Raw genomic sequence first — 24,612 nt, 5'->3', positions numbered from 1 at the left:
CTCTGTTTTTCAGTTTCGACCTCTGTCCAGTTTTTGACCTATAACTTTCCAACCGTTTATCCAAAATTCACGTTCTTTATACGGTTGGAATCAGCACAGAAAATGCAAGAACACAGCGCGGACCAAAAGTCCAAAACAATTACGAAACAAACAAAATTCAGTGACAAAGACACAAAACGTGTCAAACACGCAACTCACACACACATTGGGGGGGTTTTTTGATTTGGTTCAAGTGACCTATTTCTATTGCATGAAAGTAAATGGACTTTGAATTTAAATGTGAATGGCAGAGATGAATTATCAAAATGTGAAATTAAAATGTAACAAACACTAGGGTTTCGGAATCCACCCTAAACAATTCTACCCATGTTCATGGATACTCAAGTGATGAACTCTAAATGTATTGATGAAGATGTTCGCAATCAAGACCATGGGTCGTGGCTCAAGACGCATTGATTCTCTCTAATATACGTAAAGTGCATGGTTCGTGCTACAATACTTGTGCCCTCCTCATAACCGAACCTAGGTATGGTTCGTACTTCGATTCGATTGCAAGGAAAACCCATTAAGTTCAAAGAGAATATGAACATCACAAGAACCCTAATAGCATGGTGTTTACATTAGGTATTCAAGAAACCAATTCACATGGATGGTTCTTACTCCATCCATCTATTGCTTAGGAAAACATGAAGATACACATAATCCCAACAACCTCAAGAAGCATGCTTTCAAAGGTAATCAATCAAGGAAAACACACATCAAGGATAGATTAATTTGGTGAATTGGAATTCATCAATTGTTGTCAAGAAACCAATTCACATGATGCTCACTTAAACAAGTTCAATCATTTGTTGCTAATTAGAAATTGTGTTCTTGGTTATCTTACACAACTTCTCAACTTTAGCTACATGCATACAACCTAAGGTGATTAAGCAAAGGAAGCAAACACATATCATAAAATTCAATTAGTGAATGGGGTTCATCAACAACATCTAGAAATTCATACACTCAAGCATCAAAACAATAAGGTAATCATGTTTAGGGCTTCAACCTAAGCCCTAGCTATGGAGTTTAGTTCCTCATAATCATTTCAAACACAAATTCAAAATGAAATTAGAAAGAGTTTACAGATTTTCAGAAAATGATGAAAGCTTCAAGATCATCAATGGTGGAAGTCTTCTTCTCCACTTTTCTTGACTGCACCTTGTCTTTCTCCTAGCTCCAAGCTCCAAAATCTGCTCTCAATTGTGTAGAATGGTGGAATACCCTCTCTCCCGTTGCAAAAACTCCCCCAAATCTGATTGCAATCCCTTTTGACTTCTCTCTCTCCTCCTTTCCAGCTTTTCTTTTAGTATAAAACTTATTCTTTCTCTAAAGCTATTGCCCATTGTCCCCTTGCAAATGATGAAACATTGTTTTAAGGTATAATCCAAGGCTCCAATTGACTCAGGAAATGCCACTCAAATGCAATCCATTGTTACCAAAAGGTGTGGTAACAAGTAGAAATAAAATGCTATTAAGTGGGGGTGAAAACTGGGCCAAAACAAACATCCAGAGCCAGCGTCAATTGTCCGATCAGCTGGATAGGCTACACTTGCCCAATGGAGCTCAAATTTGGATATGTTGTAGTTAACATCCATTGGAACAAGTCTTATGAAGATCATCACCTCATCCAAGGACCGGAACATGCTGATCCAAGGCCACGAAGTTGACCTACGAAAATGAACAAAAACAGAATTTATATCAAATAATGCACTTTTAGCTCATTTTCATACAAACCAAGGTAAAACCTATTAAAACACAAAAAAGAAGTAAAAAGCTATAAAATGTCAAGAACTAACTCAAAATAGTGGGTGAATAACATGAAAAATCATGTGTAAAAATGAACCGAACAAACTTCCCAAACTTATCTTTTGCTAGTCCTCGAGCAAAACAGAAATTAAAACAAGACTCGAAACAAAACTTTCCGAACACTTTCTAAGGAGAGAGCAACTCATGCAAACGACTCAAAAGTTTTCACAAGAAAAACTCAGTTTACACATTATTCACAAGGCGGCAAAATTCATAACACAACATGCTCAAGTGTAGTAGTGTGATGGCCAAATGGAACTCATTCTCCAATTTCAGTTTTCACACAACTTCAAAAATCATACCAAGCACAAATGTAACTTCAAATCTCACCAAAGTTGTCCTCTCACAAATGAATCACTCGGAAGAGGGTTACAATGCATCACTCAATAATAAATATGAGAATAGAGTTAAACCATACGGGACTTAACTCAAAATTAGCAAGATGAAAAACATGCATGAATATGATCTCAAGAAGGATGCTAAACACTTAAAAGCTGAAAAATGTGTGCAAATCAACCACATGACATTTAGGATCAATTTAGGTCTTTATTATAGGTTGTAATGGGGCTAAGGGTGTAAGGTGAGTAAGAAATGAAGGATATGGATACAACAAAGTCCAAGGAACTCACAATGTAAGAGCATATAATCGTTGACTAAAAGACTTTGAAACATCACGCTTGAGATTTTCACTCAGTTTTTGGTGATCAAATAGACCACAAAGCCTTATACCTCCACTAATTATGATTCACACTCCTTCCTTCCATTTGAACAACCAAGAAACATGGAATTGAAATTGAAACCATTGCCACTTAACCACGACTTTTCTCTTTTCTTTCACCCTTTGAGTGAAGTACTTTTTTTTTTTTTTTTTTTTTTTTTTTAAAGAATGTAATAACCCTTCCCAAACTTAGCATGAAAAACACATCTAAATTAAAGCTCACGAGTTCCTTAGAAAGGTGAATTCTTGTTTTTCAGGCTAAGGCTAGAAGTAATAATTGGTTACTTGAAAGAAAAGGCATACATATAGGCTCAAGGTGGTTAACAATGGAAAATCATGCTTAAGCATGCATAGGGTTAGCTTGAAAGGCACAAACGGTCCAAAGAGGGCCTTAATATCATTTCTCAAATGTCATGTAATCAAATTGCACAAGAATGAGTAACTTTTAAGTGCTCAACCAAATCAATGAATAATGAGATCAGACAACAACTCAGATGACAAGAAAAGTAAGAATATGTGTATAACACTCATGAATTGAAGCACAAGGCTCAAAGCTCACATTATATGGTTATACAAGTCTAATTCATGCTTGATACAATTCTTTGGATCATGCAAGTCCCTCAACTGGAGAATTATGAAACAAATGGCAAGTGCATAGAGGGTTTCAAACATATCATGCTAGAACGATGCCATTTAGTGAATAACAAATTATTTTTTTTATTTTTTTATTTTTTTTTTAACATCTTCAATCAAGTCATGTAAACATTCATCACAATCTCATCATATATGTCCGGAAAGTGACTTGAAAACAAAAAAGACTCAAAACTGAAAAGAAAACAGAACAAATTAAAGCAAGAATTTAAGCGAAACGAAAAAGACTTGCTATCCCTTCCCAAACTTAGAAATAAACATTGTCCTCAATGTTAAAGAATTCAGGCATTAACAACGTTATAACAAGAAATAAAGGGAAAGAGCAAGTAAATACAAAAACAAAAAAGAAAAACAACTACAACACGGTTGCAAAACAAAACAAAACAAAACAACACCAAACAAAACCAAACAGTAAGCCCTAACAACAATCTTACACATGCAGAAATCCAGCCCAATGAAATGCACAAACCAAATGAAAGCCCAACCCAAACGAAAGCCCAAAAGCGAAGAAAGTAAATAAAAAAATAAAAAAAATAAAAAACAGAGAAACCAAGTCAGAAGCACAAAGAGCGAGGACTCAGTAAAATAGAAAAAAGTGGGCCCTGAAGTCTCAGCACCTGTGAGTCACGGGAAACAAAGTGAGAGACGTGTCGACAAGCAGCGGTCTCTCTCTCGGTCCCAAGCCAGAATTATTGGCTTCATAGGAAGGTGTGACGACTTTTGTTTCTCAAAAGTGCTGAAAGGCAGAACTGTAATTAAAGGGGTTGGGGACCAGGTGAGGTGACCTAAGGGGATAGGCCGTAAGGGCCGCGCAAAACGCAGAAGCGCCGTGTCTAGGGTTACGTAGAAACTAACTCTATAAAAGAAGAAGAGAAAGAGTTGGGGAAAAACACACAAACGCAGAAACACACAACAGAGAAAAGAAAGAACAAAAGAAAAGAAAGTTCAAATGGCTTCTTCCTACCCATTCTCGCTGGATCTCAACCTAGCTCCACCGACTCAGACTCGGGGCCAAGCAGTGGCACCAGTGTGGATGCCCTACTTTGCCTCTGCACGGGGGCACGTGACAGTGAATGACTCGATACTGCTGGACAACGATGTTGCCCTTGGAGTTGCTAGAAATCTAGTAACTCCCAAGGATATACGGGTGCTGGGATCAAGGGATGACAACCGGGTCGTGAGCGATGCTCTGGCACTAAGCGTGCAAAGCACCGCAACAGTCGCAAGTGTGGGTCATCGCCTACTTGCGAAGTCCCATGAAGTGGAGGTGCTAAGAGGTCAGTTGGCGGCGGAGCGAAGTATGGTGGAAGAGTGCCAGAGTATTATTAAAAGTTTAAAAAGGGAAAGGGCAAGGATAGTGGAGGTGAATCGACACCAGCTAGAGGCGTTGCGGGAAGAGAACCAAAATCTCTCAAAGATGGTAAGTGTTTACGCCCATGACATGAGAAAGCAGCTGGAGGACCTGGACCAACCGGGTAAACGCAAGAAAACCGATCGCGAGAGTAGGTATGCTCAAGCTAAGAGTGCGATCTTTGGGAGCTCGAGTGATGAGCCCCAAGAGGCTGTGCGTGAAGCCCCGGAAGAGGATAGCCATAGGGCTAAACTCAAAGGTCCAATGGCCGAGACACCGAGCACTGTGAAAGAATAATTTCTAATGTATTAGTGGTGTGCCTGGTTGTCTTTGCCCTTTCCGTGTATTTGTTTGTTGTTGTTGTTTTTTTTTTTTTTTTTTTTCAGAAATAAAAGAAAATGAAGTTGCAAAAGAAAAAGAAGCACACTTCCCAAACAAAACAAAGACGACAGCCGAAAGGGAAAACACACTTCCCTAACTAAAATAAGACAAAGGTGATAGCCGAAAGGGAAAGGCAAAAACACAAAACACTAGAAAAACACGGAAAAAAGAAAAGTAAAGTGAAAGTTAATGTGCTCCCCCTTGAAGCGATTAGGTCGAGCATGCCCGGGAAATCCGAAATGGCGTTGGCTCTCCCTCTCATCTGCATATGTCTATTTAAGCCACGCCTCTGCAAGCGGAAGAGTACCCTGCAATTCTTTCTGCAAACTCAAGGAAAACCATCAAAAACATCCAAAAACAAAACAATGGCATCCACATGTACTCACCTTGATGATCTCAACCTTGAGCTGTCACTAGCACCACCAAATTCCCAGATAAGGGCTCCTCCAAACCCTATCTTCCCAAACTCCTCATACCACCATGGCTCGGCCTCAAACTTCTCTGAGGTGGTGCCGCGAAGGGCAGTAATGCCGGAGGGCATGACTGTCAGCAGACTGACAGTTGCAGATCACCTGCATGTGGAGCAGAGGTCTGACCAGATGGCAGTGGACGAGTCCCACAATCTAACCGTGCTCAACGCGGTCTCGGCCACAAATTTGGGCATGCGCCTACTGGCGAGAACACGAGAGTGCGGGGCACTGAGTGAGGAGGTGGCGGCCCTGAAAGCTCTGGTGGCGGACCTGCAGAAGCGGCTCTACAGTGCCAGCCAGCATGTAGAGATGCTGCAAAAGAGGAATGAAGATCATGTAGAGCTTTTGCAGGTTCTACAAGCAAGAACAGACAGAGGCAATTAGCAGAAGCCTCAGGTGGTGCAAAATGCAACAATGAACATGTGATTGAGAAATTTATGTTTTTTTTTTTTTTTTTTTTTTCAAGTTTGTGTTTGGAATCACATGTATGGAATGAAATAAACATTTGAGCCAAAGTTCAGTGTGTGCAATCATGAAGCAATTTACTTCCCAAACTTAACAACAAAATAGAAACACAAACAAGTAAAGGAAAGTAAAAGTAAGAAAAACAAAGAGAAACAACAAGAAAATCGAAATTACCTTGGTTGGAGATTGAAATCCTAACTCAAAAGGAAAATAAATAAATAAAGTAAAATAAAAGTAAGTTTGAGTCTAGAGAAACTCCACTTTGAAGCGATTAGGACGACAACAAACTTCTTCTATTCACCTTGGGTTGCCTCCCAAGAAGCGCTAAGTTTAAAGTCTTTTGCCGGACTTCCAACATACTTGGGTCACTTGGGGGGTTTTGGCTCAATCGCCTCCTTGTGCCGAACATGAAGTTTCTTCAAATCCCTTTGCCATCTAATCAACCCATTTCGTATTCTTTTCTTTTTATGCACATGAGTAGGTTTCAAAAGCAATTTTAAGCGCTCTTCAATACGTGGATTAGATGGAGGAGGCACAAATTTAGGGTCGGGTGGCCTTCTCATTTGAGTAGAAGGAGTGACATTGAACATATGATTGGTGCTTGGAACATGGATGTTCAGCTTGTCTTCCTTTAGTACTTCAAAAACAGAATATGGCATTAGATTAATTGAAGCACCGAAATCAATTAAAGGTTCCTCAAATAATTTATCACCAACTATACAAGGAATTGTGAAACTTCCTGGATCTTGCAAATTGGGAGGAAGCTTCCTTTGCAAAACAGCAGAAACCTCTTCCGTTAATGCAACAGTTTCGCATTCCTTGAGCTTGTTTGCATCCAAGGAAGGAATATTGACTTGCACTTGCTTGAAAGTTTCCAATATGTCCTTGGCATGTTGATTTTTCCTAGAACTCATCAACCTGTGAGGAAAAGGAGCATGTAAGATATCTTCATCAGTAGGTTCACGACTTACCTTCTCCTTTCTTGCCCTTCTTGCAAGTTCATGCTTTGGGATCCACTCAGGTGAAGATGCTGCTTGTTTATCTTCCCCCTTGTTGATTTCATCATTTTCCTTAGGCCCAATCACTTGCTCAACCTGCATTTCATCAACATTGTGAATCAAATTTTTAGAACCATCAATTTCACCAATTACCTTACCAGTTCTCAAGGTAACTGCTTGAACATGCTCACGCCCATTTTGTATCACTGTTTGGCTAGACATTATCCTAGCTTCCCTTTGACTCAAAGATGTGACAATTTGCCCCACTTGATTTTCTAGATTGGCAATGGCCTTAACCATTTTCTGCATGTGGGTATCATTCCTCTGCATATGGGTGTCATTCCTCTGCATGATGAAACTATCTGTGTGTCTAACCATTGAAGCAACAATTTCTTCCAAAGTTGGTCCTTGAGGTGGTTGGTGAGATTGACTAAGTGGTGGTGGATTATAATATTGGGGTTGACCATAAGGTGGACAAGTATTATGTTGGCCTTGATATGGTTGATATGACCCTTGTTGAAAATTTGGATTGTCGGTCCACCAGAAGTTTGAATTATTTCTCCACTCCGAATTGTATGTTTGTCGGAAATATTCATTCATAGGCAATTCATTATGAAATGAGCCAAAAACATTTGCTTCTTCCATCACAAATTTATTGGAGTATTCTTACATAGTAAGTTCCACAATTTCAGTTGCGGCTGCCATTGGAGATGGTGGAGGTGACTCCTCGGATGTTCCTGTAAGAAAAAGAAACAAAAATAAATCAAGATAAAATGAAACAACAATCAATAAACAAAAATAAAACTAAGTACTCTAAACATACTCAAACAAAACAAATAAGCAACCGTGCCAGTTCCCCGGCAACGGCGCCAAAAATTGTTGCATTCCTAAAAGGACACAAATTAATGTGCAAACAACCAATTAAAAATACCCACAAGTGCACGAATCTAATGAAGTATAGATTATGTAAGTACGGGGTCGATCCCACGAAGAACTTGTCGGTTTCCTATAAGTTCTAATTTAAGTACGTAAAGAACACTAATTTTACACAACACACAAACACAATACAAATTGGAAACTAAAAATGAAGTAAGGAAGATAAAAGAAATGAAACAACACAAGAAAACAAAGAAAAACACAAACAGCACTTTCTATCACCCGTTTATCACCATTTGGACAGATTCGTTTCTCTGTTTTTCAGTTTCGACCTCTGTCCAGTTTTTGACCTATAACTTTCCAACCGTTTATCCAAAATTCACGTTCTTTATACGGTTGGAATCAGCACAGAAAATGCAAGAACACAGCGCGGACCAAAAGTCCAAAACAATTACGAAACAAACAAAATTCAGTGACAAAGACACAAAACGTGTCAAACACGCAACTCACACACACATTGGGGGGGTTTTTTGATTTGGTTCAAGTGACCTATTTCTATTGCATGAAAGTAAATGGACTTTGAATTTAAATGTGAATGGCAGAGATGAATTATCAAAATGTGAAATTAAAATGTAACAAACACTAGGGTTTCGGAATCCACCCTAAACAATTCTACCCATGTTCATGGATACTCAAGTGATGAACTCTAAATGTATTGATGAAGATGTTCGCAATCAAGACCATGGGTCGTGGCTCAAGACGCATTGATTCTCTCTAATATACGTAAAGTGCATGGTTCGTGCTACAATACTTGTGCCCTCCTCATAACCGAACCTAGGTATGGTTTGTACTTCAATTCGATTGCAAGGAAAACCCATTAAGTTCAAAGAGAATATGAACATCACAAGAACCCTAATAGCATGGTGTTTACATTAGGTATTCAAGAAACCAATTCACATGGATGGTTCTTACTCCATCCATCTATTGCTTAGGAAAACATGAAGATACACATAATCCCAACAACCTCAAGAAGCATGCTTTCAAAGGTAATCAATCAAGGAAAACACACATCAAGGATAGATTAATTTGGTGAATTGGAATTCATCAATTGTTGTCAAGAAACCAATTCACATGATGCTCACTTAAACAAGTTCAATCATTTGTTGCTAATTAGAAATTGTGTTCTTGGTTATCTTACACAACTTCTCAACTTTAGCTACATGCATACAACCTAAGGTGATTAAGCAAAGGAAGCAAACACATATCATAAAATTCAATTAGTGAATGGGGTTCATCAACAACATCTAGAAATTCATACACTCAAGCATCAAAACAATAAGGTAATCATGTTTAGGGCTTCAACCTAAGCCCTAGCTATGGAGTTTAGTTCCTCATAATCATTTCAAACACAAATTCAAAATGAAATTAGAAAGAGTTTACAGATTTTCAGAAAATGATGAAAGCTTCAAGATCATCAATGGTGGAAGTCTTCTTCTCCACTTTTCTTGACTGCACCTTGTCTTTCTCCTAGCTCCAAGCTCCAAAATCTGCTCTCAATTGTGTAGAATGGTGGAATACCCTCTCTCCCGTTGCAAAAACTCCCCCAAATCTGATTGCAATCCCTTTTGACTTCTCTCTCTCCTCCTTTCCAGCTTTTCTTTTAGTATAAAACTTATTCTTTCTCTAAAGCTATTGCCCATTGTCCCCTTGCAAATGATGAAACATTGTTTTAAGGTATAATCCAAGGCTCCAATTGACTCAGGAAATGCCACTCAAATGCAATCCATTGTTACCAAAAGGTGTGGTAACAAGTAGAAATAAAATGCTATTAAGTGGGGGTGAAAACTGGGCCAAAACAAACATCCAGAGCCAGCGTCAATTGTCCGATCAGCTGGATAGGCTACACTTGCCCAATGGAGCTCAAATTTGGATATGTTGTAGTTAACATCCATTGGAACAAGTCTTATGAAGATCATCACCTCATCCAAGGACCGGAACATGCTGATCCAAGGCCACGAAGTTGACCTACGAAAATGAACAAAAACAGAATTTATATCAAATAATGCACTTTTAGCTCATTTTCATACAAACCAAGGTAAAACCTATTAAAACACAAAAAAGAAGTAAAAAGCTATAAAATGTCAAGAACTAACTCAAAATAGTGGGTGAATAACATGAAAAATCATGTGTAAAAATGAACCGAACAATGGCTGAAGTGAATTTTGTAGCTTGAAGACTTTTCTATTTATAGGGCTAAGAGGGAGGAACATCATGATGAAATCAAACAACACCATTCCTCCTTTAATACAATCCATAACTCCCACTTTATCTTGTCTATGTTAGTGTGGTTGGAATCAATCCCATCCCATACTTCTTTTGCTGCACCTCAAGCTTTCTTCACATGGGTGTTCAAAGGTGCTCAATTGTGGCTGCCTTTTACTGCCAACCCATGTGGGTTTTCTTTTGGTTGCTGGAAATAAAAGATTCTTCTGAACTAGGCTTGGTTTAGGAAGGCCTGAGGTTTCAATATGTATCCAATGGGGCTCAAATTTGGATATGTCATAATAGACACCCATTGGAACAACTTGTATGAAGAATGCATTCCCATCTGAGCAGTACAAGTGTACGTTTTGGGCCTTGCAAGTTGACTGCCGAAAAATAGACTGGAATGTATGGTGTGCATTTTGATGAGCCCACGGATTGGGCTTGACTTCATCAATTGATACGTTTTAGCAGTCCATCTTGCAGTTCAGAATATCTTCTTTTCAACCACATATAAATTGGGCCAATACATGTTGGGAGGAGGAAGTTAAGGCCGAAACAAATTGCTAACTCAGTCTGCTCGTTTTTGCACCATTTTGCAAATTTTCCTATCCAAAGCCACCATTGCTACCTAAGGCCCAATGAACTGAATGATAAACAGAAAAGGGATTAAAAGCACAAGTTTAACTCAATAACATAACCAAATCATAAGCTAGAGGGGTGCAAACTGATATACAATTATGAACTGATCAGAACTCAGAGGTCCTCTGAACTCAAAGGTTCCCTGACAGACATCCAATTATCGTTATGGCAAATATAAAACATGACCAAGTGCTTAAACAAAGTATTGATCGTCAGTTTAGCAGGATAATAACACAATTATGAAAAGTGCTTCCCTATTTTGGACAAGAAGTCTACTAAGAAAACTAAAAATAAAAGAGAAATGGATTTACTTAATTGCTTTTGTTGCTGGAACTACTGTTATGACTGAGTATTAACGGTGGTTGGTGGTATTAATAGTGGTCGGAGTACGAGAATGGTAGGAAAATAAGAGAGAAAGTATATGAACAAAGGGAGTTTTATTGATTGAAAACTGAAGGAGGAAGTACTGAGATTTTTTCTTCTCTAGTGTTGTACTTCTCTTCTTCGGAGCTACAAGCTATATACATTTCTTCACTGACTCCATTCTTTCTGCTAAGGATGGCTAAGGATGAGAGGAGATGCCTCTTTATATGTGTAAGGTTTTTATTTGGACCTTTATTGTATTTTGGCTCTTCTCTTAAACCAACAAAACCCTTGTAATATTAATTAGATTCTAGGTTAGAATCAGTATGGGTTGAAGGGCTTCCAAGTCTCCTCGTTGCAGATCAAAAGGTAAAACATTTGCATTGTTCACATGGATTAATCCATATTCACTTGGATTGATCCAACATACATTCGTGCATGCTGCTGTCTGTTTTCAGTTGTATCAAATGTTCACATGGATTAATCCATATTCACTTGGATTGATCCAACATACATTCGTGCATGCTGCTGTATGTTTTCAGTTGTATTAATACTTTCATAGCTTGTATTAATCCATTCTACGTCAGTTTTTACAGCTTTGTCAGATTCTTTTATTGCATTGATATTTCTTATCTGACCAAAGCATGGGGTTTATTATATTTATTATTGATCATCTTTACAAAATATTAAACCCCTTCTTTCTAAAAACATCTTGATTATTATACTTTATCTTTTCTAAAAGGATGTTTTTTATTTCATGTCATACCTTTGGGATTGTCACTTTATGTCAAAGCATGCATGAGTTGTCCGCTCATTCCTTCCCTTCTTGAGCTCATCATCTAGTTATTTAATATATCTTGCTTTAGACATTGATGTATGGGTTGAATACTTTTATTCAACACCCATGTGAGAAAACTTTCTCCACACTTTGATATAAAGCTGCCGGCTCCTTGTTCCAAGCTATCAAAACAATATGGCTTGCTTTATGTCATCTTTCTAATTTGCTTTGGTGTTGTGTCCGTGCATTTGGTTCTTAAAAGGAATTTAAAAACTCCTTTCTCTTTCTTTGTGTTTACAAAAGCATGGGATGTTTTCTCTTTCACCAAAACAAAAAGGCATGGGCTGTTTTTATATTTTTCCTTCCCATCTTTATTTCTTGGAGAAGTCCATTGTGTGTCTATTTTACTCTCCCTATTCCTTGTCGGCTGGTCTTCTTGGAAAGAGGCTTCTCCTTCCTTCTCTTGGCTGTTTTCATAAAATAGCATTTTGAAAATCTGTTTCAGTATCTTTGATACTAAACGGCTAGTTGTGCTCACTGTATGGGCAGATTATTTTTAATCCTTCTTTCTTCTCCTTGAGCAGTCCACCGTGAGTTGTTTTATGTCTTCTCCATCCATCCTTGTATGCGGATGTTTCTAGTCTATATACTCATGTCCTTGACTGCAGAAAGTGGAACTCATTCATTTTAGAAACTCTTATGCATCTCACTTTCTCCTTGTCTAGTAGAATCGTTTCAAAGGTTTTTGAAAAAAAACTCCTTATGTGCCTCTGAGCATTCAAGAACCTATTTACTGGTTCAGCCACACTTGAACACTTGAGGGCTATGTGGATGATTGCATACACATAAACACTTCCCCAAGTTGAGTTATACTCCTTACGGCTGAATGTTTTTCATTGTTTGAGTTCATTATTATTTGTTCAACTAGTATACGTTACTTGTGAGTAAAATGATTGATTGTATACATATAGCTTTCTCCAAGTAAACACTTACAAGATTTCGGTTGAACATTTGTTTTGTTTCATTGGTGTTTTGTTGAATTAAACTATATGCTTCAAGTTTATTACTTCTAGTTTAATCATCACAACACTTAGGTTTCATTTGTCTAGCTCAATCATAATTTGTGATTGAGATAGATGAATATGTGAAACCATAACTCACTTCATACATATGCAACTTGAGCTTGGTGCTCTTGAGAGGATTTGCTGCTAAGAGATAAAGAAATGGTGCTTGCTGAAAGGTTGATTGAAGCTGCCTATATGTAATAGATTGAGTTAAGTCTTCCTTCATTTCTTGTATTTCTTAATGAGTGGATTGGATCTCTCCTAGCTTGGTGCTCCCAGTTTTTTACCCTTTTGGGTTTTCTGGGTCAACAATTCTCGTGTGTTATTTACTTTCCGCTGTTAATTGTTTTAACTCTTAACCACGAAATTGTTTGTATGTGTGCTTGTTTGACTTAACAGAACCTGATTTTTAATTTGGTAGGTCTTTGACCTCTAGCCTACTTCACCCCCCCTCTGTAGGCTTTTAGAGCTTAGGGCTGGTTTTACAATTGGTATCAGAGCGGGCACTACATTTTAATTAGTGTAGATCCGACTCTAAGTCATCTCTATGGAAAGAGATAGAGCTCATTGCTCTGTGGCTCACCCACCATTATTTAATGGTGAATACTACTCTGCTTGGAAACACAAGATGCGTGCTTTCTTACTTGCCTTAGATTCTAAGGCTTGGAAAATGACCGTAGATGGCTGGAATCCTCCAACCACCATTAATCCCTTTGGGGAACGTGAATTAAAAGTGGAGGATGATTGGACTGTTGAAGAACAGACCCTAGCTAACTCAAATAGGAAACCATTCAAGAATTCTATGCAAAGTTTAGTGCCTTAGCTAACTCCTCTCACAACCTAGGTGAAAAGATCCCCGAAATAAAATTAATAAAGAAATTCCTTAGATCTTTGCCTAATAGATTTGATGCTAAAAGAACTGCTTTTTCTGAAATGAGAGATTTAAAAAATGTGAAACTTCATCAAGTTATTGGCTCATTTCGAACCTATGAAATGGAAATGAATATGAACCCCTCTAAGAAAGTAAAAAATATTGCCTTAAAATCTGAAAAAGGGGGAGAATGCTCTTCCTCTCTAGACAATTCTATGACTGAGGATGACGTTGCTCTTCTCACTAGAGAATTTAAGAAAATCCTTAAATTTAGAAGACTGGGAGGTAATACAAACAATTTTCAATCAAGTTCTGGTCTTAAAAATGAAAGCAACTTTCCACAATCTGTTTCTAGAGAAAAGAATAGGTCAATTAAATGTTATGAATGTGGTGGGACGGGTCATATTGCTCATGAGTGTGCAAACACTCTTAAAAAGAAAAGTCAGTTAAGTGATAGTGAAGATGACTATATGAATGACTTTTATGACGATGAAAGTATTGTTGCTTTTGTTGGTAAGCTATCCACTAAACCTGATGAAGAAAGTGATAATGATGTTGAATTAATTGATAGTGAGGATGAGTTAATTCAAAAGTATGAAGAACTTGTGCAAGTTTCTTATAACATAAAGAAACAAAGTGTGCATCTTTCCAGTAAAGTTGTCATGCTACAACAAGAAAATACAGACTTGTCTAACCTTGTGAGTCAACTTAAACAAGAAAATGAGAAGTTAAAATTTGACTTAGACTTGTCTAGAAAGAGGGAAATTGATTTTACCATTGGTGCTGAAAAAATAGATAACATGATGAAAATGGGAAAATCTTTTGGTGACAAATATGGTCTTGGCTTTACTCCTGAAACTGTCAAAATAAATGAGAAAGTCAAATTTGTAAAAGCTGTGGATTCTGTGGAAACTGTGGATCAATCCGAAACTTATATGGCTCAATCCGTATCAGTTATGGATCAATCCGGTGTCAGCAAGTATCAATCCAAACAAATACAGAATCTGCCCTCTGTTAAGAATTCCAGAACTAAGGGTAATGCTTCAGGATCAGGTATGTCTAAGAAAAATGTCTTCATCCCTGTGTGTCATTTTTGTAATAAAAAGGGGCACATTAGACCAAATTGCTTCAAACTAAAAGGAAAGAATGTTTCTCTAAGTTTAGAAAAACAAGTTCAAAATCTGTTAAGTGAAGTTGCAATCATTTCAAACATGTTAAGACCTAATCAAGCAACTAAAATGCCAACTAAAAAGGTTTGGGTGAGAAAAACTAATCAAACTTGTCTTATTGCCTTGAATGCTTTATCTGTGAAAAATTCTAATGCTTGGTATTTTGATAGTGGTTGCTCTAATCACATGACTGGTGACAAGAGCTTGTTTCTTAATTACTCTCCCATATCTAATCTTGGGAGTGTGACCTTTGGTGATGGTAGCAAGTCAAGTATACTAGGAAGAGGAACCATCTTTGCTCCAGGAATTAATATGCTTGAAAATGTCTTCTATGTTGAAAATCTGAAACCAAATCTAATTAGCATTAGTCAACTTTGTGATCAAGACACTTGCAATGTTAGTTTCAGTAAAGGAAGATGTGTTGTCTCAAACAAAGAAGGAAATGTTGTCTTGACTGGTCTAAGATCGAGTGATAATTGTTATTGTGTGGAGACCAATTTGTTTTCTAATGATCTTGCGAATATTGAGAATCTGTCCAAAAGGGAAAATCATGTGTCTGTTGTCACTCAACTACCTTCTTCTAAAACTAATGAGCCTATCACTTCTGAGGTTGTTCACACTTTTGTGGAACCTATTCTTGCTCCTTGGGTTAGTAAGAATCATCCTAGTCATCTCATCATAGGCTGTCCTCATGCTAGAGTTAAAACAAGAAGACAAATTGTTGAGGAAACTAATTCTGTTTGTTTCATGTCTGAAATTAAACCAAAGAACAAAAAGCTTTATATCTTTAAATTCTTTGATCTCATTAGTGACATGTTTCTCAATGCTTGCATGCTCTTTCATCTGTTTTTATTTTGGGATGCAATTGTAATTGATTTGGTCTTAATCACAATATGTTGCTGTTCATTAAGTCTCTGTGCGGACATAGACAAAATGTTCAAATCTGTGCATATATGGATTGATACAAATTGTTTCCGTATTAATACATTTGGTATTTTTACCAATCCCTGTGGAACTTGCAGCAACCCTTATCATTATCATATCAATTTGTCTGTTTGTCGTTCCAATCCAGGTGGTTGTTGTACCTTCATTTGTTGTTGGTGTAACAGTCCTTGTCATCATGTACCAATACATTTCTGTTTGTACCAATCCTTGTGTTTCATACTAGCAATTACTTGTGCTTTGTTTATGGGGGAGCTTGTATTGCTTGGTTTGTGGGGGAGCAAAATTTTTTGTTACTTGGACAAGCTCCTTTGTCTTGTTTCTCCCTTTGTCTTTTCTAAGACAAAATGGGGGAGAAAAATTGAAATTCTGTAGACTAAACTTTGTTTATTTTTGGAACCTTATAGTTTAAATCTTTTAATCCTTCTTGTGAAGCTTGTGCAGGTTCCATGTTCTTTCAATGTCTTTTGATAGTTTTAGATGAGTTAGTCCTTGAATTTCAATTTGGTTTTTTGTTTAAGAAAAGGCCAAAGGGGGAGATTGTAAGGTTTTTATTTGGACCTTTATTGTATTTTGGCTCTTCTCTTAAACCAACAAAACCCTTGTAATATTAATTAGATTCTAGGTTAGAATCAGTATGGGTTGAAGGGCTTCCAAGTCTCCTCGTTGCAGATCAAAAGGTAAAACATTTGCATTGTTCACATGGATTAATCCATATTCACTTGGATTGATCCAACATACATTCGTGCATGCTGCTGTCTGTTTTCAGTTGTATCAAATGTTCACATGGATTAATCCATATTCACTTGGATTGATCCAACATACATTCGTGCATGCTGCTGTATGTTTTCAGTTGTATTAATACTTTCATAGCTTGTATTAATCCATTCTACGTCAGTTTTTACAGCTTTGTCAGATTCTTTTATTGCATTGATATTTCTTATCTGACCAAAGCATGGGGTTTATTATATTTATTATTGATCATCTTTACAAAATATTAAACCCCTTCTTTCTAAAAACATCTTGATTATTATACTTTATCTTTTCTAAAAGGATGTTTTTTATTTCATGTCATACCTTTGGGATTGTCACTTTATGTCAAAGCATGCATGAGTTGTCCGCTCATTCCTTCCCTTCTTGAGCTCATCATCTAGTTATTTAATATATCTTGCTTTAGACATTGATGTATGGGTTGAATACTTTTATTCAACACCCATGTGAGAAAACTTTCTCCACACTTTGATATAAAGCTGCCGGCTCCTTGTTCCAAGCTATCAAAACAATATGGCTTGCTTTATGTCATCTTTCTAATTTGCTTTGGTGTTGTGTCCGTGCATTTGGTTCTTAAAAGGAATTTAAAAACTCCTTTCTCTTTCTTTGTGTTTACAAAAGCATGGGATGTTTTCTCTTTCACCAAAACAAAAAGGCATGGGCTGTTTTTATATTTTTCCTTCCCATCTTTATTTCTTGGAGAAGTCCATTGTGTGTCTATTTTACTCTCCCTATTCCTTGTCGGCTGGTCTTCTTGGAAAGAGGCTTCTCCTTCCTTCTCTTGGCTGTTTTCATAAAATAGCATTTTGAAAATCTGTTTCAGTATCTTTGATACTAAACGGCTAGTTGTGCTCACTGTATGGGCAGATTATTTTTAATCCTTCTTTCTTCTCCTTGAGCAGTCCACCGTGAGTTGTTTTATGTCTTCTCCATCCATCCTTGTATGCGGATGTTTCTAGTCTATATACTCATGTCCTTGACTGCAGAAAGTGGAACTCATTCATTTTAGAAACTCTTATGCATCTCACTTTCTCCTTGTCTAGTAGAATCGTTTCAAAGGTTTTTGAAAAAAAACTCCTTATGTGCCTCTGAGCATTCAAGAACCTATTTACTGGTTCAGCCACACTTGAACACTTGAGGGCTATGTGGATGATTGCATACACATAAACACTTCCCCAAGTTGAGTTATACTCCTTACGGCTGAATGTTTTTCATTGTTTGAGTTCATTATTATTTGTTCAACTAGTATACGTTACTTGTGAGTAAAATGATTGATTGTATACATATAGCTTTCTCCAAGTAAACACTTACAAGATTTCGGTTGAACATTTGTTTTGTTTCATTGGTGTTTTGTTGAATTAAACTATATGCTTCAAGTTTATTACTTCTAGTTTAATCATCACAACACTTAGGTTTCATTTGTCTAGCTCAATCATAATTTGTGATTGAGATAGATGAATATGTGAAACCATAACTCACTTCATACATATGCAACTTGAGCTTGGTGCTCTTGAGAGGATTTGCTGCTAAGAGATAAAGAAATGGTGCTTGCTGAAAGGTTGATTGAAGCTGCCTATATGTAATAGATTGAGTTAAGTCTTCCTTCATTTCTTGTATTTCTTAATGAGTGGATTGGATCTCTCCTAGCTTGGTGCTCCCAGTTTTTTACCCTTTTGGGTTTTCTGGGTCAACAATTCTCGTGTGTTATTTACTTTCCGCTGTTAATTGTTTTAACTCTTAACCACGAAATTGTTTGTATGTGTGCTTGTTTGACTTAACAGAACCTGATTTTTAATTTGGTAGGTCTTTGACCTCTAGCCTACTTCACCCCCCCTCTGTAGGCTTTTAGAGCTTAGGGCTGGTTTTACAATTGGTATCAGAGCGGGCACTACATTTTAATTAGTGTAGATCCGACTCTAAGTCATCTCTATGGAAAGAGATAGAGCTCATTGCTCTGTGGCTCACCCACCATTATTTAATGGTGAATACTACTCTGCTTGGAAACACAAGATGCGTGCTTTCTTACTTGCCTTAGATTCTAAGGCTTGGAAAATGACCGTAGATGGCTGGAATCCTCCAACCACCATTAATCCCTTTGGGGAACGTGAATTAAAAGTGGAGGATGATTGGACTGTTGAAGAACAGACCCTAGCTAACTCAAATAGGAAAGCTTTGAATGCCTTATTTGTTGCAGTGAACCCTGAACAGTTTGCTTACATTGAAAACTGTGAAACCTCAAGAGAAGCCTGGGATATTCTTAGGCTTACTCATGAAGGAGATGAGAAAGTAAAAGAAGCTAAGTTAGACATGGTTAGTGCTGAGTTTGAGAGTCTTAAAATGCAAGACTCAGAAACCATTCAAGAATTCTATGCAAAGTTTAGTGCCTTAGCTAACTCCTCTCACAACCTAGGTGAAAAGATCCCCGAAATAAAATTAATAAAGAAATTCCTTAGATCTTTGCCTAATAGATTTGATGCTAAAAGAACTGCTTTTTCTGAAATGAGAGATTTAAAAAATGTGAAACTTCATCAAGTTATTGGCTCATTTCGAACCTATGAAATGGAAATGAATATGAACCCCTCTAAGAAAGTAAAAAATATTGCCTTAAAATCTGAAAAAGGGGGAGAATGCTCTTCCTCTCTAGACAATTCTATGACTGAGGATGACGTTGCTCTTCTCACTAGAGAATTTAAGAAAATCCTTAAATTTAGAAGACTGGGAGGTAATACAAACAATTTTCAATCAAGTTCTGGTCTTAAAAATGAAAGCAACTTTCCACAATCTGTTTCTAGAGAAAAGAATAGGTCAATTAAATGTTATGAATGTGGTGGGACGGGTCATATTGCTCATGAGTGTGCAAACACTCTTAAAAAGAAAAGTCAGTTAAGTGATAGTGAAGATGACTATATGAATGACTTTTATGACGATGAAAGTATTGTTGCTTTTGTTGGTAAGCTATCCACTAAACCTGATGAAGAAAGTGATAATGATGTTGAATTAATTGATAGTGAGGATGAGTTAATTCAAAAGTATGAAGAACTTGTGCAAGTTTCTTATAACATAAAGAAACAAAGTGTGCATCTTTCCAGTAAAGTTGTCATGCTACAACAAGAAAATACAGACTTGTCTAACCTTGTGAGTCAACTTAAACAAGAAAATGAGAAGTTAAAATTTGACTTAGACTTGTCTAGAAAGAGGGAAATTGATTTTACCATTGGTGCTGAAAAAATAGATAACATGATGAAAATGGGAAAATCTTTTGGTGACAAATATGGTCTTGGCTTTACTCCTGAAACTGTCAAAATAAATGAGAAAGTCAAATTTGTAAAAGCTGTGGATTCTGTGGAAACTGTGGATCAATCCGAAACTTATATGGCTCAATCCGTATCAGTTATGGATCAATCCGGTGTCAGCAAGTATCAATCCAAACAAATACAGAATCTGCCCTCTGTTAAGAATTCCAGAACTAAGGGTAATGCTTCAGGATCAGGTATGTCTAAGAAAAATGTCTTCATCCCTGTGTGTCATTTTTGTAATAAAAAGGGGCACATTAGACCAAATTGCTTCAAACTAAAAGGAAAGAATGTTTCTCTAAGTTTAGAAAAACAAGTTCAAAATCTGTTAAGTGAAGTTGCAATCATTTCAAACATGTTAAGACCTAATCAAGCAACTAAAATGCCAACTAAAAAGGTTTGGGTGAGAAAAACTAATCAAACTTGTCTTATTGCCTTGAATGCTTTATCTGTGAAAAATTCTAATGCTTGGTATTTTGATAGTGGTTGCTCTAATCACATGACTGGTGACAAGAGCTTGTTTCTTAATTACTCTCCCATATCTAATCTTGGGAGTGTGACCTTTGGTGATGGTAGCAAGTCAAGTATACTAGGAAGAGGAACCATCTTTGCTCCAGGAATTAATATGCTTGAAAATGTCTTCTATGTTGAAAATCTGAAACCAAATCTAATTAGCATTAGTCAACTTTGTGATCAAGACACTTGCAATGTTAGTTTCAGTAAAGGAAGATGTGTTGTCTCAAACAAAGAAGGAAATGTTGTCTTGACTGGTCTAAGATCGAGTGATAATTGTTATTGTGTGGAGACCAATTTGTTTTCTAATGATCTTGCGAATATTGAGAATCTGTCCAAAAGGGAAAATCATGTGTCTGTTGTCACTCAACTACCTTCTTCTAAAACTAATGAGCCTATCACTTCTGAGGTTGTTCACACTTTTGTGGAACCTATTCTTGCTCCTTGGGTTAGTAAGAATCATCCTAGTCATCTCATCATAGGCTGTCCTCATGCTAGAGTTAAAACAAGAAGACAAATTGTTGAGGAAACTAATTCTGTTTGTTTCATGTCTGAAATTAAACCAAAGAACAAAAAGCTTTATATCTTTAAATTCTTTGATCTCATTAGTGACATGTTTCTCAATGCTTGCATGCTCTTTCATCTGTTTTTATTTTGGGATGCAATTGTAATTGATTTGGTCTTAATCACAATATGTTGCTGTTCATTAAGTCTCTGTGCGGACATAGACAAAATGTTCAAATCTGTGCATATATGGATTGATACAAATTGTTTCCGTATTAATACATTTGGTATTTTTACCAATCCCTGTGGAACTTGCAGCAACCCTTATCATTATCATATCAATTTGTCTGTTTGTCGTTCCAATCCAGGTGGTTGTTGTACCTTCATTTGTTGTTGGTGTAACAGTCCTTGTCATCATGTACCAATACGTTTCTGTTTGTACCAATCCTTGTGTTTCATACTAGCAATTACTTGTGCTTTGTTTATGGGGGAGCTTGTATTGCTTGGTTTGTGGGGGAGCAAAATTTTTTGTTACTTGGACAAGCTCCTTTGTCTTGTTTCTCCCTTTGTCTTTTCTAAGACAAAATGGGGGAGAAAAATTGAAATTCTGTAGACTAAACTTTGTTTATTTTTGGAACCTTATAGTTTAAATCTTTTAATCCTTCTTGTGAAGCTTGTGCAGGTTCCATGTTCTTTCAATGTCTTTTGATAGTTTTAGATGAGTTAGTCCTTGAATTTCAATTTGGTTTTTTGTTTAAGAAAAGGCCAAAGGGGGAGATTGTAAGGTTTTTATTTGGACCTTTATTGTATTTTGGCTCTTCTCTTAAACCAACAAAACCCTTGTAATATTAATTAGATTCTAGGTTAGAATCAGTATGGGTTGAAGGGCTTCCAAGTCTCCTCGTTGCAGATCAAAAGGTAAAACATTTGCATTGTTCACATGGATTAATCCATATTCACTTGGATTGATCCAACATACATTCGTGCATGCTGCTGTCTGTTTTCAGTTGTATCAAATGTTCACATGGATTAATCCATATTCACTTGGATTGATCCAACATACATTCGTGCATGCTGCTGTATGTTTTCAGTTGTATTAATACTTTCATAGCTTGTATTAATCCATTCTACGTCAGTTTTTACAGCTTTGTCAGATTCTTTTATTGCATTGATATTTCTTATCTGACCAAAGCATGGGGTTTATTATATTTATTATTGATCATCTTTACAAAATATTAAACCCCTTCTTTCTAAAAACATCTTGATTATTATACTTTATCTTTTCTAAAAGGATGTTTTTTATTTCATGTCATACCTTTGGGATTGTCACTTTATGTCAAAGCATGCATGAGTTGTCCGCTCATTCCTTCCCTTCTTGAGCTCATCATCTAGTTATTTAATATATCTTGCTTTAGACATTGATGTATGGGTTGAATACTTTTATTCAACACCCATGTGAGAAAACTTTCTCCACACTTTGATATAAAGCTGCCGGCTCCTTGTTCCAAGCTATCAAAACAATATGGCTTGCTTTATGTCATCTTTCTAATTTGCTTTGGTGTTGTGTCCGTGCATTTGGTTCTTAAAAGGAATTTAAAAACTCCTTTCTCTTTCTTTGTGTTTACAAAAGCATGGGATGTTTTCTCTTTCACCAAAACAAAAAGGCATGGGCTGTTTTTATATTTTTCCTTCCCATCTTTATTTCTTGGAGAAGTCCATTGTGTGTCTATTTTACTCTCCCTATTCCTTGTCGGCTGGTCTTCTTGGAAAGAGGCTTCTCCTTCCTTCTCTTGGCTGTTTTCATAAAATAGCATTTTGAAAATCTGTTTCAGTATCTTTGATACTAAACGGCTAGTTGTGCTCACTGTATGGGCAGATTATTTTTAATCCTTCTTTCTTCTCCTTGAGCAGTCCACCGTGAGTTGTTTTATGTCTTCTCCATCCATCCTTGTATGCGGATGTTTCTAGTCTATATACTCATGTCCTTGACTGCAGAAAGTGGAACTCATTCATTTTAGAAACTCTTATGCATCTCACTTTCTCCTTGTCTAGTAGAATCGTTTCAAAGGTTTTTGAAAAAAACCTCCTTATGTGCCTCTGAGCATTCAAGAACCTATTTACTGGTTCAGCCACACTTGAACACTTGAGGGCTATGTGGATGATTGCATACACATAAACACTTCCCCAAGTTGAGTTATACTCCTTACGGCTGAATGTTTTTCATTGTTTGAGTTCATTATTATTTGTTCAACTAGTATACGTTACTTGTGAGTAAAATGATTGATTGTATACATATAGCTTTCTCCAAGTAAACACTTACAAGATTTCGGTTGAACATTTGTTTTGTTTCATTGGTGTTTTGTTGAATTAAACTATATGCTTCAAGTTTATTACTTCTAGTTTAATCATCACAACACTTAGGTTTCATTTGTCTAGCTCAATCATAATTTGTGATTGAGATAGATGAATATGTGAAACCATAACTCACTTCATACATATGCAACTTGAGCTTGGTGCTCTTGAGAGGATTTGCTGCTAAGAGATAAAGAAATGGTGCTTGCTGAAAGGTTGATTGAAGCTGCCTATATGTAATAGATTGAGTTAAGTCTTCCTTCATTTCTTGTATTTCTTAATGAGTGGATTGGATCTCTCCTAGCTTGGTGCTCCCAGTTTTTTACCCTTTTGGGTTTTCTGGGTCAACAATTCTCGTGTGTTATTTACTTTCCGCTGTTAATTGTTTTAACTCTTAACCACGAAATTGTTTGTATGTGTGCTTGTTTGACTTAACAGAACCTGATTTTTAATTTGGTAGGTCTTTGACCTCTAGCCTACTTCATCCCCCCTCTGTAGGCTTTTAGAGCTTAGGGCTGGTTTTACAATATGATACCTTCTCTATCTCTCTCTGAAATTTCATACATACATCACATGCCAACTGATGGCAAACAAACGATTCTTCTAACTTTTAAGACAAAATGCATTAAAAATATGTACAAAGAAACAAAAATACTATTTCTGATACTATCGTTGTGTAGTAATAACTGTTGGGCTGATGCAAAGTGACAAAGTCTTCACATGGTCTGGTTGCTTGAAGAGCTTCTTCCCATGCTGATGGTGGTGTTTGGTGGAGGAAAGAGCTCTAAGATTTGCATGTCTTTGATATTAAAGATAATGGTTTTTTCGTCATTTTGAAAAGTTTTTGGGTGTTTTTGAAAGCTGCCTGTTTCTTTTGGGTTTTTTACTAAATTTCCTAAGGCTTTTTATCACAAATGGTCCTTAACGTTTACGAAATTATCACAAATGGTCCTTGAGGTTTTTTTGGGACACTAATAGTCCTTAACATTTGGACTTTTTATCACAAATAGTCCCTGCCGTCAAAAATTTTGTTAAGTGTTTGATGTGGAAGATAAGTGGAGCCCACATGTCCAATCACATCGTGATATGTGGATTAAATAAATAAAGAAATATTTTTTTTAATGAAAATCCATTAAAAAACCATTTAGCCTCTCTCTCTCTCTCTCTCTCTCTGCTTTCCCTCTCCCTCTGTTTTTTTTGTAGCCTCTACAGCCCGACTGAAGATTCTTTGTTGCCTCTACAAACCTAATAAAACCTAAATAATCATTTGTTGTTTCAATTCTTTTGCACTAAATGGCTTAATCATTTGGATCAAACAAACTTTTGA

The 24,612-nt window shown here is 36.7% G+C and overlaps 1 protein-coding gene across 1 annotated transcript; it reads left to right on the top strand.

The window, feature by feature from the left end:
- The first annotated feature begins 18,552 nt into the window (after positions 1-18,552).
- On the top strand, positions 18,553-21,397 carry LOC148295675 (uncharacterized). Its single transcript, XM_088250566.1, has 2 exons — positions 18,553-20,877; positions 21,302-21,397. Exons 1-2 carry the CDS (start codon positions 18,553-18,555, stop codon positions 21,395-21,397), a joined length of 2,421 nt encoding a protein of 806 aa, XP_088106692.1.
- The last annotated feature ends 3,215 nt before the right edge of the window (positions 21,398-24,612 follow it).

The sequence above is a fragment of the Prunus avium genome, chromosome 3 (assembly GCF_965620075.1).
Source record: "Prunus avium chromosome 3, drPruAviu1.hap1.1, whole genome shotgun sequence".
In the NCBI taxonomy this organism is placed as follows: Eukaryota; Viridiplantae; Streptophyta; class Magnoliopsida; order Rosales; family Rosaceae; genus Prunus; species Prunus avium.
Note: the sequence above shows the minus strand (reverse complement) of the source record. Positions and strands in the feature narration are given on the sequence as shown.

Bases quoted from the DNA above. Each gene is read 5' to 3' on its own strand.
- LOC148295675 (XM_088250566.1), top strand. From the start codon at position 18,553: ATGGAAAGAGATAGAGCTCATTGCTCTGTGGCTCACCCACCATTATTT. The intron at 20,878-21,301 runs GTTAGTAAGAAT...GTTCCAATCCAG, and splicing joins AACCTATTCTTGCTCCTTGG to GTGGTTGTTGTACCTTCATT.